The 12,765-nt window shown below is 54.8% G+C and overlaps 1 protein-coding gene across 1 annotated transcript; it reads left to right on the top strand.

Annotated features, from left to right (window-relative positions):
- The first annotated feature begins 156 nt into the window (after positions 1–156).
- On the top strand, positions 157–12,362 carry LOC140895390 (keratin, type I cytoskeletal 18-like). The gene is made up of 7 exons (XM_073304937.1): positions 157–584; positions 7,308–7,390; positions 8,900–9,056; positions 9,216–9,380; positions 9,467–9,592; positions 10,542–10,762; positions 12,113–12,362. The coding sequence occupies exons 1-7, from the start codon at positions 228–230 to the stop codon at positions 12,132–12,134; spliced, it is 1,131 nt and encodes a 376-aa protein (XP_073161038.1). The 5' UTR covers positions 157–227; the 3' UTR covers positions 12,135–12,362.
- Positions 12,363–12,765: the final 403 nt, after the last annotated feature.

Here is a 12,765-nt window from a genome sequence, read left to right as displayed (position 1 = left end):
CCCCCCCCCAGCCCCTCGCTGTCCCCACTTTCATTAGCACAGCGCCAGCCCCCTCGCCGGGGGCTCCTGACTATTGGCCCCCCTCCCCGTGCGGGGGGCGGGGTCCGCAGCCGCGCCTTCCATTGGCCAGCCTCCACCTGTGCATGCAAATGAGGCTCCTGCATAATGCAGCGGCCCCGCTAGATAAAGCGGCGGGGCGGCCCCGCGGGCAGGCAGCGCCGCGCACCATGTCCCGCTCCCGCAGCGGCTCCCTGGCCGGCTCGCCCCGCCCGTGGCCCGGCTCCTCGGCCGGCAGCATGTACGGGGGCGCGGGCGGCTCGGAGCCGCGGGCCTCGGGGTCCCGCCTGCAGGCGCTGCTGCCCGGCCTGCGCGCCCACCTGGACTCGCTGGGGGCCGGCAGCCAGCAGGAGGCGCTGCAGGGGCTGAACGAGCGCCTGGCCGGCTACCTGCGGCGGGTGCGGGGGCTGGAGGCGGCCAACCGGGCGCTGGAGGAGGAGATCGCCCAAGTGCGGGCCCGCCGCGGGGGCGCCGGCCAGCGGGACTGGGAGGCCTGCGAGCGGCCCCTGGGGGAGCTGCGCAAACAGGTAGGGCCCAGCCGGGGGGCGCCTGGAGCTGGCCGACCCTGGGGGAGCTCTGGGGACGGTGCTACCCCATCCCTGGGCAGGGGCCCTGCTGCTGCGGGTCCCCAGAGAAATGGGACAAGGGGGCCGTCCCGTGTCCCCTGCCCCGTCACCCCTTCCTTAACCTTAGAAAGAGGGCAGAGGGAGTCGGTCTTCTTCTTGGGCCCCCCATCAGGTCTGCGCTGGCAGCCTGACCCCCTCCCTGGGGTGACAGAGCCGGGGTCGAACCTCTGGCCTGCCCTTAGCCCGCTGAGGCCAGACAGGAGCCGGGGCCGAGAGATCTGAGGGCGTAAGGGGTCGGACCCACCCAGTCAGCGCAGGAAGCGTCTCCGAGCTGGCTGTCAGTTTCTGGAGAAGTGCCACGCCCGGTAACCCCAGCTTGCTGGTGCCGCAGTGGTTTGCCCTGAACCGCCAGAACCACCAGGGTGGCGTGCAGGAGCCTGGCCCTTTAGGTCTCATCTCCTGGGGGAGAGAGGGCAGGAACCCAAACTCTGAAAGCTTCTTATTGCCCACGACCAAGTTCTGTGGAAACCCACGCGGACCCAAGGGGGTTCCTGCCCCTGGGAACTCACACTTCCCCCTGTTAGTAGGGCGGCTGCAGGCCTGGCCTAGCCTAGCCCCAGCCAACAATACTCCGGCAAGCTGTCAAACCTTGAGCAAGGATACAACTCTGGGCAGATCAATCCTCTTTCCTTTGTCCTCTCTAACCCTCCGGCCCTGCTGCTCTTTGCCGACAGCCAAGGGGAGACATCGCTGTCAAAAGTCAGGGGGTTAGTTAGGCTTAAATTTTCAGTGGTGACGTTGGCGTCCTTCGGTTTGGGATGCCTTGAAAAGGCCTGATGCTTTCAGACTGTGTGGAGCACCCACTTTCTGAAAACCAGACCTCTTTAGACGTCTCAAGTTACACCCCCAAAACCACCATGTTTTGAAACAAGGGCGCTCAGGGGCTGATCTATCAGGAGCCCCTTGCGCCCGTGAACCGCAGCTGCGGCTTTGTCTGTCTCTCAGTGAATCTCTTCAGGTTTGAAAGTCGCCAGCGGATCCCCTGGTGTCTAATCCCTCCTGTTTCCAACTCAACCAGCCAGGCAGGGGAGAGGAGGGTGAAGTGCCTGCAGAGAGTAGCTGGGCTTCCAGAGTTGCTGAAACAAAATACCTTGTCCTTTAAAGTCCTAACATACCTGTTGGGTGCAGCTGGCTTGCCTGGGCCAGCTGTCCCCACAGCACTGCCTAGCTGGCCTCCAGCTGGCTCTCTTCCCCCTCCCCTGCTTCTGGCAGTCTCTCGGGGCTGATGGTTAAACAGTCACTTCTGCTAAAGCTGCCAAACATGAGCATGTGGGTTTTTCCCTCTCTCCATTATTAGCCTCCTGAGAGTAAACAAAGGTGCCTAGATCCGGATTCCCTGTCTCTGTACAGATCTCGTCATCTGTCCAAACAGTGTGAACAAGGATCTGGACATGCCCTGTGGGTTTCAGCAGACCCAGGGATCAAGCTGAATTCAAGGTCATTGTGACTCTTGCTTCCCTGAATATAGTCATAAATTCAAAGGCCAGAAGGGACCCTTGTGGTCCCACTGCCCAGCCCAGGCCAGAGAACTGCCCCCCAGTCATTCCTAGAACAGAGCGTTTGGAAGAACAGCCCAGTCTGGAATCCCACCATGACCTTGGGCAAATTGTTCCAATGGTTAATTACCCTCATAGTTACAAATTTACACCTTCTTTCCAGTCTGAATGTGTCTAGCTTCGAGCCACTGGATCGTCTCCTTTCTCTGCTAGCGCCAAGAGCCCTTTATTAAATATTGGTTCTCTATGTAGGTATTTATAGACTGTAACCAAGTCATCCCTGAACCTTCTCTTTGTTAAGGTAAATAGCTTGAGCTTTCTGAGTGTGTTGCTATAAGGCATGTTGTCCCACCCTTTAATCCTTCTTGGGGCTCATCACTGAGCCCTCTCCTGTTTATCAACATCCTTCCTGAGAGCAGAATCCTTCCCCCAAGGGAGTCCTGGTCTAGGCATGCAGCAATGGTGGGGACTCCAGAGGATTCCCTGTTCCCAGCTTGGTTCTAGGGGGTGTGCTGTTGGATGAGCCCCTGCTTGCATGGGCTATAAATCTGGAGTCCTCACCACTTGTGGTCATTAAAGATCTAAGAACACAAGAATAGCCACTGTGTCAGACCAATGGTCCCTCTAGCACAGGATCCTTTCTCTACCAGGGGCTGGGGCTAGATGCTTCAGAGGGAATTAACAGAACAGAGTTTTTTTTCAGTGATCCATCCCCGGTCTTCCAGGCCCAGCCTCTGGCAGTCGGGGGCTAGGGGCACCAGGAGCATGTGCTTGTGTCCCTGCCCATCCTGGCTAATAGCCATTGATTGACCTGTCCTCCAGGAACTTCTCTAGTTCTTTTTTGAACCCAGTTAACTGTTGGCCTTCACACCATCTCCTGGCAAGGAGTTCCACAGGTTGACTGTGCATTTGGCCTTGTGTTTGTTTTAAACCTGCTGCCCATTAATTTCATTGGGTGACCCCGATGTGTGTGTTAAGTGAAGGAGGAAATGACACTTCCTGATTCACTTTCTCCACATCATTCATGATTTTGTAGACCTCAATCAGCTCCCCTGAGTCATCTCTTTCCTAAGATGAACAGTCCCAGTCTTATTCATCTCTGATCACACGGAAGCTGTTCCATCCCCCTCATCATTTCTGTTGCCCTTTTCCATACTGTCCCCAATTCTAACTTTTTATTTTATTTTATTTTTTGAGGTGGGGCAACTCAAACTGCATATGGTATTATAGGTGTGGGCGTACCATGGATTTATATAGGGGCACAATGGCACCTTCTCTCTTACTCGCTATCCCTTTCCTAATGGTTCCTAACACTTAATTCTTTCGATTGCTCCTGCCCGCTGAACAGATGTTTTCAGAGAACTAGCCACAACGGCGCCAAGATCTTTCTTGAGTGGTAACTAACTTAGACCCCATCATTTTGTATGTGTAGTTGGGATGATGATTTCCAACGTGCGTTACGTTGCATTTATCAACCTTGAATTACATCTGCCATTTTGTTGCCCAGTTTTGTGAGATCCCTTTGTAACTCTGCGTGGTCACCTTCATCTGGAGAAATTTTGTATCGTCTGCAAACTTTGTCACCTCCCTGTTTCACCCCTTTTTCCCAGCTCCTCTATGAATATGTTGAACAGCACAGGTCCCAGTACAGATCCTCGAGGGACCCTGTTGTTCACCTCTTTCCATGGTGAAAACTGACCATTTATTCCTACTCTTGGTTTCATATCTTATAACCAGTTACTGACCCATAAGACCACCTTCTCTCTTCTCCATATCTGCTTACATTGCTTAAGAGCCTTTGAGGGACCTTGTCAAAGGCTTTCTGGAAGTCTAAGTACAATAGATGCACTGGGTCACCCTTATCCACATGTTTGTTGACACCCCTAAAGAATTCCAATAGCTTGGTGGGGTGTGATTTCCCTCTACGAAAGCCGTGTCGGCTCTTCCCCGCCATATCGTGCTCATCTCTGTGTCCCCTAATCCTGGGGTGAGCAGATGTCCTGATTTTATAGGGACAGTCCCAATTTTTGGGTCTCTTCCTTATATAGGCTCCTATTACCGCCCCACCCCGATTTTTCACATTTGCTGTCTGGTCAGCCTAGATAATTCTGTTCTTTAGTACAGCTTTAACCAATTTGCCAGGTACTGAAGTTAGGCTAACCAACCTGAAATTGCCAGGATCACCTCTGGAGGCTTTTTAAAAGACTGGTGTTACATTTGCTATCTGCCGGTCATCTGGTCCCGAGGCTGATTTAAGTGATAGGTTACGCACCACCGTTCATAGTTCTGCAGGGTCACAGGAGTTCCTTAGAAGTCACGGCACTTCTCACAAGGCTAAGGGTGTTAGCCCGGCTGTCCAGCACCCGTTGCAACGCTGGCCACTACTCTCCACTTCTCCAGATTCCCCCCGCAGTTTCCATTGCACACGATGCTCTTCTTTTTCCTGTCCCAAACTGCCACCTCAGAAGTGGCTGCATTCTGGTGACGGATCCCTGTATATTGCAGCCTGTAAAGTCCACCCCTCCCTGAGAGTTTTGGCTGGAAAACAAGAGCATCCAGTTTGGGCTGGGTGGGTGATTTGTTTAAATATTTGCATCCCAGTCCAGTAGAGAAGCAAGGGACCTTCCCTTCCTCCCAGCCCCTTTCCTGCTGCATTTATAAACGGGAATGAGGAACAGTATATTTCAGATGGGAATATGAGAGGGAATGCACTGGGGCCATCTGAAATGTCTTTTAAAAAACCAAACCCAGTGAACTATTAGCAAAAGATGAATCCTTTCCACCTGCAGGGGGCAGGGTTGACTCACTTTAAATGTCTAAGGACTGATCCAGAAGGGCCCCAGTGTTCAAGCTTGTGTTAAACGTAAAGCGCTCAGGTAGGATTTTCAACAGCACTGGAGAGACTTAAGCACATGGGCCCCAGGGGGTTGCGTGGCAAAGTCCCTTGGGCACATCTGAAAATCTCCCCCTGAAATAGACGTGGCCTTGAGTCTCGTTCCAGAGGGGCTGAGCACCTGCTGCCTTCAGTGAGAGATGGGTGCTCAACACCTCTGAAAGTCAGTCCACTCATATACCGACTGAATGAGGCCTTCCAAATCTGTCGCTGGGCCAGCAGAGAACTGCCTGGAAGGGAAAGACCTCGCTTACTCTGTCTCCCATCAGACTCCTCAATCATTGTCATATGGAAGCCAGGGGTACCTCCGATAGACCTAATCTTGCACTGACTGCATTGTCTTCTACCTTAGTGGGTCTCTGATCCTGCCACGAGCCCCATGGAGACAGACAGCCCCTCCCTCTCCCTTCTGGGTGAAACGCTGCAGCTGTATCTCGCTGTGCCATCTTCTGATTACGGAAACTCAAGAGCGGGAACCTGGCCAGGTGTCCGAATGGGGGTGGCTAGAAAGGTGGTGCTGAAACAGAGCGGCTTGCTCGGGAAGTTGAGGACTCTTTCTGGAGCAGCGGCGTAGGTCCACGGCTCAACAACATCCGTAGATTCTAACAAGCTCTGGATCCAGCCCAGACTGCAGAAAGCAGCTTGGTTGGAAGCCGCTGCTAGCAGCCGGATTGTCCGTCTCAGTTAAATTCTCCTCCCTGGAACGTGCCTGGGCGATCTGACTCAACGCTACTGGGAAGAGATCCCCACGGGCTGCAAAGTAACAGCTTCTCCCCTGGGGACAGTGTAGCCACCTGCCCTTGGCTTGACTTTGCTGCAACCCAACCCGGTGGCTCGAAGAGCCCCGTGGGGCAAAACAAATGCCTTGTTTTGCTTTGCAAATGTGCCAGTTTCTGAAACATGAAACCCACTGGCAGGTTCCCTCTGTGCTTGAGCTGCGGGTCTGAACTGGTTTCAGGAGGAGCTAAGCTGAAGAGGGGATCAAGGCTGAGATAAGGGCACTGCAGTGGTCAGAGGTCCAATGAGACCCAGGTCACTTCCAGCTTTTGAGGCCCCTAGCCATAATAAAAATAAGACATAGTCTAATCTTGTGCCATCAGAACCGATGTATTTTAATATTTATGAACATTTTAAACCCTGATATGACAATCTATATCTGTTAACAAAAACCTGTTTTTTACCAAATCACATCTCTTATTTGCTTGAATTTGCAGCTCTAAGCTGAGGGTGTTTCACATTTTGGTTCGGGGTGTGTGTGTGTTTGTGTAAAATAACCTGTAATATGTCACTTAGAGACCACAATGGCGGGAGGGCAGGGGGACAGCCTGGCTAGGAGTTGGAAGGACAGCCCAGTGGTTCAGGCCTGGGGTTTTTCCAACCTGGGCTCAATTCCCTGCTCCACCACAGACTCCCTGGGACTTGGGATCTGTGCCCCCATTCTCCCTCTTTGAAAGGGGGACACTAGCCCTGCCCTGCCTGCGAGGGGTAGTGAAGACAAAGGACTGGGAGGTGCTTAGCAGACAGTAACAAGGGGTTACTAGGGGGATGGACCGGCTGACTGGGAGTGGGACCGGGGTTTACCAGGAAGGGAGCGGAGGAGGCGGCCGGAGGGCGAAGAGGGAGGCCAGGGTTTCGAATGGATATTTTCAAAGAGCATCCGCCCTGCGTACCAGGGGGTGGGTGCCTGCCCTATAGGAATCCAGCTCGGTGTGTGCACAGGAATGAGGAAGTCTGGGAGTGGGCAGGCGTATGGAGATGAGGAATAATAAAGATGTAGCATTGATCAGACTGGATCTAATCATCCCTTCTGGCCTTAACCTATGGTAGGGGCCTTTTCCCCTTCCAATTGCTTCACCTTTCATTGATCGCTGTATACAGGTGCAAGCCGAAAGCTAGGCCCAGATTAGGGGCTTGACTTGAGAGATTACAAAGCCCCTACAGCTCTCGCTGACATCAGCAGGGTGCTCAGCCCCTTGGTAAAAGTGACCCTAAGTGACGTAAGACCCTGAGGGAATCTGTGCAGAGCTGAGGCTAGGGTGGCAGGTTGAGTCCCAAGACCCCACCTTTGGCCTGTCTCGCTCAGGGATAGACATGCGGTGATGGACTTTAGCTTCTCTGCAGCTGGGTTCCTCAGCTGTAAGCCACGCTCCCGCCGCTCTGCGGAAAGGGGGGGGAGAGTATACATACTGCCTTTGCTTTAGCATCCCTTCCTGAAGTCCCTTGCCTCTCTTGCAGGTGGAGGATCTCAACATGGACAATGCCAAGCTGCTGCTGCAAATGGATAATGCCAGGCTGGCGGCCGATGACTTCAAGGTCAAGTAGGTCACCTCATTCACCTCACTACTCGTGTCGCAGCCAGCCTGGCCGCTTGAGCTGTGTGTCGAGCAGAGGATGCTCCCCCGGACTGGGGAAACAGACCCGCTCAACAGCTGTGAGCCTGTAGCAATCCACTGCTGCGGCCAAACTCTTCAGAGCGAACGGTGCCCTGAGCTCTGTCCCTGGGGTTTTGTAACAAATGCCCAAGCATTAAAACTCTCTCACAGGAGAGGGACAACGTCCCCAGGTACTAGGTGAGATTCTCTGGCCTGGGCGATGTGGGAGGTCAGACTAGATAGTCAGCGATCGCTTCTGGCCTTAATCTCCGACTCTTAATTCGGATCCCCACATTTCTTCTCTGGAGCAACTCCGTGTGGTTGAACGCTAAGTACGTGTCCACTTCTAACTCCTCCCACTTTCTTCCGGTCACCTCTCCTAGGGTCAAGCTGGAATCCAAGACACCTTGCCCCACGTGGCAGGTGCAAAGTGTCAGTCTAGAATGGTGGGAGTGGATTCCCAATACAATGCGGGGCAGAGAACCTGGTTTCCCTTGCTAGTCTCCCAAACATAAGAACGGCCAAACTGGGTCAGACCAAAGGTCCATCTAGCCCAGTGTCCTGTCTTCTGACAGCGGCCAATGCCAGGTGCCCCAGAGGGAGTGAACCGAACAGGGAATTATCAAGTGATCCATCCCGTTGCCCATTTCCCAGCTTCTGGCAAACAGAGACTGGGGACACTTCAGGTCATGGTTTCCCTTGACCAGCAGCTCCACTTTGGGAGGAAACAGAAGCAAGCCCCTGAATTAGCGTTGCCCTCTGGGATTAGAGGGCATTTCCAAAGGGCCAGTGCTCCAGAGAGGAGCTACTTCCAGGTGGGGCATCCTCTGTTACACAGAGGTGCAGGACAGGTGCTCAGCATCTCCCCTGGATGCTGGTTCTGGGAGAAGTTGCTCATGCCGACCTCCCCTAGCTTCAAGCTCTCTGGGTGCCAGCCCCACATCTCTTTCCTACACACCTTGTTGCCTTCCCCCGACATGACTGAATGTGTTTAACACTGAAGCCTTTCTTTGTAAGATCTGCTAGTCCTGGGGCTGGCTTTGTGGCTTCCCTCGCCATCCTTCTTGGAGGGCAGGACAAATCCACTTTCTGCTGCCTTGAACCATCACACCCAGAACTTTCACAAAGCAACTTGCCTTGCCGAGTTTGAAGGTTCCTGCCCTGGGGGCAGCGACACATAGGGGAGGGAGCTAAGGTGGCTGGCGTTTTCCAGACTACTGGCCACATCAGTGCTTTGAAAGTGCCTGTCTGCATTTCTGTTGTGCCCCTCACCCTGGAACTGGGACATGTCTGAATCCGCAGGCTCCAGCGTTACTCACACCTTGCTGGGTTAACTCGTCCTTGTCTTGATCCAAGAAAGCTTCCTGCAGTAAGAAAAGCTGGTGCTCGCAATGCAATCTGCCTGAAACCCGCTCCTCCGCCTTTTGATCTGATCTCTCCCCTTCCTCCCCCCAGGCTGGAGGCTGAGCAGGCGGTGTGCGACAGCGTGCAGAAGGACACCCAGGGGCTGCGCAAGATCATGGAGGACACCAACTTCCTGCGCATGAAGCTGGAGGCGGAGCTGGAGGGGCTCAAGGAGGAGCTCGCCCACCTGCGCAAGAGCCACAAGGAGGTAACTGCCGGGCAGGGGCAGCTCGGGCTGCCGGAGGCGCGGGAGCGTGGCTGGCCTGGCCATGCTTTGACTGGGGTGACGGTGCTTGGGGGCGTGGCAGAGGGGTGACCAGCGCAGGACCGCGCGCGAACGGCTAACATCCCGTTACCCTTTCCGCAGGAAGCGGAGGCCCTCGGGGCACTGATTGCTAACTCCGACGTGACCGTGGAGGTGGATAACCCGAAGAAGCAGGAGCTGAGCGAGAGCATCGCCCAGATCCGGAAGCAGTACGAGAAAGTGGCCGAGCAGAACCGGCATGATGCCGAGAGCTGGTACAAGGACAAGGTGAGGGGAGAACCGAGCAGAGCGGCTGCCACTCCGCGCCGGGACGGCCTCTGGCGTAACCATGGTGTCCCTCTCCTTTCCCATAGTTTGACACGCTGTCCCAGGAAGCGAACGTGAACACCCAAGCGCTGGAGGAAGCCAAGAGCGAGCTGAGTGAGCTGCGCCGGCAGCTTCAGGGCCTGGAGATTGAACGCCAGACCCTCCAGAAAACGGTGACAAGACCCTGCTTTCCCCCAGCTCTGTTCCTGGCAGCACGTGCTGCTTCCCTGGCAGGGCAACATTCTCCTCCTGCAGCCTGAGGAAGCAGGGGTTTGAGATGGGCAGGGGGGGGAACCATCCAAGACCCACTCCTGGGTGGGGCCGGGTTCTTCCTTCTACCAGTGAGCCTCTTTCCCGAGGAAGGAGGTGAGGTTTGCACTCTTATTGCCCCTCTCCTAAAGCTGTGCAGTGAGCCAGGTAAAGGAGGGACTGAGTTACACGCCCCGGAAGGATGCATCTGCCGTGTCTTCTCCCCCGAATCCTTGCAGGCCCGACCTGAAACTGACCACGGCATCAGTCTCTCTGGTTACAGCTCCACTAAACCTTAGCAAGAGCCATGCCCTGGCCTGGAAAGGGACCCTGCTGTAACCCCTAGGCGCCAAATGAGCCGGTCCCAATGTCCGCTACACAGTCACAGGGCGAGCAGCTGACCCCATACCAGCGCCAGCGGGGATGGAGGGTTTTTAAAAAGCTGCCTCGAAGTCTCAGGCTTTACTGGCCAGACTCCCCCCAGCTGCTGCGGTACCAGTCTCGTCCCCTGCTCAGATGCAACAGCCCGGAGAGCACTGACCCCACACATGCTTGTGGAGAGACCAATAAACTAAGTGCCCAAATTATGGGGTGAGCCTAGGTCCGATCTGAGCATTAATGGCACGGGAAGGAAAAGGCACCTGCCTCAGACGGGTGGGAGCTCAAGTGCAACTGCCTATCAAGCCATCCAAGTCCCAGGATGTGGTGGGTGCATTGGTCCCTCCCCACATTGCTCTGGGGTAGAGCCCCGCAGCCAGGGGCTGGTGTTCCCGGGCTGATGCAGGCCCCCGTGGCCTAGCGATTGCGTTGAGATCCGTGAGTGAGGTGCACACGGGCTGTCAGGTAATTGCTTTGAGCCCTGCTCCTATCCAGGTGGAGACCCTGGAGAACACGTTGGAGAACACACAAGCCCGCTACAATGACCAGCTGGAGAACCTCGATCACGTCATTGCCAAGCTGCAGGAGGAGCTGGCCAGCTGCCGGGCAGACCTGGAGCGGCAGGCCCGGGACTACGAAGCCCTGCTGGATCTGAAGAGCAAGCTGGAGAATGAGATCAGTCAGTACAGCCAGCTGATTGAGGGAGTGACAGACAGGTAATTGCATGGGGCCATGAACACTCCAGCCGTTGCTCTCCCTCTATCCAGCTGGCTTTGGGGCCCCCGAGTGCTACCAACCCTTGGAAGTCACTCTTAGTTTCTCTGCTCCTGTTCAGTCACCAGATATGGGGTCTTCCCCCTCCTGTTCAGGGCTGATTGACTGAATCCCAGGTAGCTTTGTCCTGCCAGCTCCCACGCCCTGCTTTATCATTTCCTTCGGCTGGGTGTCCTTGCTGGATGCAGGATGAAATCAGCAGCATTGGCTGGGGTGTGGTCTCTGATCTGCCAGCATTGCACTGACAGGTCTTCTTTATCTGCGCTTTTGGATAGGAAAAGATAGCCCAGGGCCCTTAACTGGGAGCCGAGCAGGATTCTAACCTCCTGCACCTGGTGGAAAGGCGTTGACCAGAGCAGGAGCGAGTGGAGTGTGGTTTTTTAGCCCATGTAACAGAGTCATGTTGTTCCCAGCCATGAGACTCTGCAAGCCCTAGTTGCCAGGCAGATTGTAGTCATAGCAGCTGCTATGAAGAGAGGAAGCCACAAAAGACATGCAAATCCCATGGTCACTACAGCTGCAGTTGCCCAGGGCTATTGAGGGAGAGGTGCCCCCTGTAAGCAAATCCCACCCCCCAGAGGGACGGGGATCTCACAAACGCGGCCACGTTTTGTGTTTGCAGAGAGGAATTTCTGAATCCAGCCACCATGGGTGCGTGAGCCCGTGGGGTGCCATTAGCGTAGGGGTACTAGTTAGCTGGAGAGCAACCTGCTTCGCTGTACACGTCTGCCCTGGCCCCAAGCTGCTTGCAAGCTTCCTGTGTGATCACGCTCAGCGTGCCAGAACCATGTCCTGTCTTGTCTAGCTACTGTTCCTCTTCTACCAATGCGGCCGTGTCCTTCAGCTTGGTCTTCTGTCCTGTTCGAAAGCAGAGTTCCAGGCCTGGCATGTTCGGCGGCAAACCACGACACGTCCAGCTCCCGCAAACGTGGTAGGGGAAATGGGACCTGGAAGGAGGCTGGCTCCATTCAGTCATCTAAGAAGCATCTTGCTGAAGCATATTGATGCATTGGCCCATTGGGCTAACAGCTAATACTTCTACAAAGGCCTCACAACCCTCCGGCTGTCCAGTAGTCACACCCTTCACACACAACACTGAGCTAATCCCCTAGTCTCTGCACCCAGACTTGGCTAACTGCAGCCGGGTAACTCCAGCTGTTCTACGTCACCCCCTGGCACGTCCTCTTCAACACTCCCTGGCGTGAGTCCGTGCTCCGCAGCACTGATCTGAGCAGAGGGGAGCTGCGGGATGCTGGTGCCAGTCGAGTAACCCCTTTTCCCTTCTCTCTCAGGCTCCCGGAGGCAGACCATTAAGGTGGCGGTGGTCACAGCCCAGGAGATTGTGGAGGGGAAAGTGATTGCACAGTGATCAGAGGAAGTAATTCAATCAAGAGGCAAATCTCGATCTACCGCTGCTGCATTTAAAACTCATTTTAGTATGCTTTAACAAGCCAGGGTGTGGGTTGCATTGTCCTCTGTAGAGGTCTGTACTCTGCTGTGATAGGAATACTGCTGAATAAAGATCTTCCAAGCACTTTGAAATGGCTCCTGTTACCTCTGGTTTGTCCGGACACCAGTGTGGGATGCACCATTTAGCTCACACCCCAAAAAGACACCAAGGAAGCCAGCCACTGGAAGCTCCCAGGGTGAGAGGCAGCTCACAGATGGTACCTACCAGTAGTTAAGTGAAATAGCAAAGATCAGCCTGGGCATTAGGCTCTGCTGTTGTCAGGACTAAGAGGGGCTGCCTCAGTGCTGGATGTCTTCTTTCATAGAAGATCAGGGTTGGAAGGGACCTCAGGAGGTAGCTAGTCCAACCTCCTGCTCAAAGCAGGACCAACCCCAGCTCAATCATCCCAGCCAGGGCTTTGTCAAGCCTGACCTTAAAAACCTCTCAGGAAGGAGATCCCACCACCTCCCTAGGGAACCCATTCCAGGGCTTCAC

Source organism: Lepidochelys kempii, chromosome 11, assembly GCF_965140265.1.
Source record: "Lepidochelys kempii isolate rLepKem1 chromosome 11, rLepKem1.hap2, whole genome shotgun sequence".
In the NCBI taxonomy this organism is placed as follows: Eukaryota; Metazoa; Chordata; order Testudines; family Cheloniidae; genus Lepidochelys; species Lepidochelys kempii.
This window is presented reverse-complemented; position numbering and strand designations above follow the sequence as displayed.

Coding starts and splice junctions, on each gene's coding strand:
- LOC140895390 (XM_073304937.1), top strand. CDS start 228: ATGTCCCGCTCCCGCAGCGGCTCCCTGGCCGGCTCGCCCCGCCCGTGG. Junction 9,381..9,466: donor AGAGCTGGTACAAGGACAAG/GTGAGGGGAGAA, acceptor CCTTTCCCATAG/TTTGACACGCTGTCCCAGGA. Junction 10,763..12,112: donor ATTGAGGGAGTGACAGACAG/GTAATTGCATGG, acceptor CTTCTCTCTCAG/GCTCCCGGAGGCAGACCATT.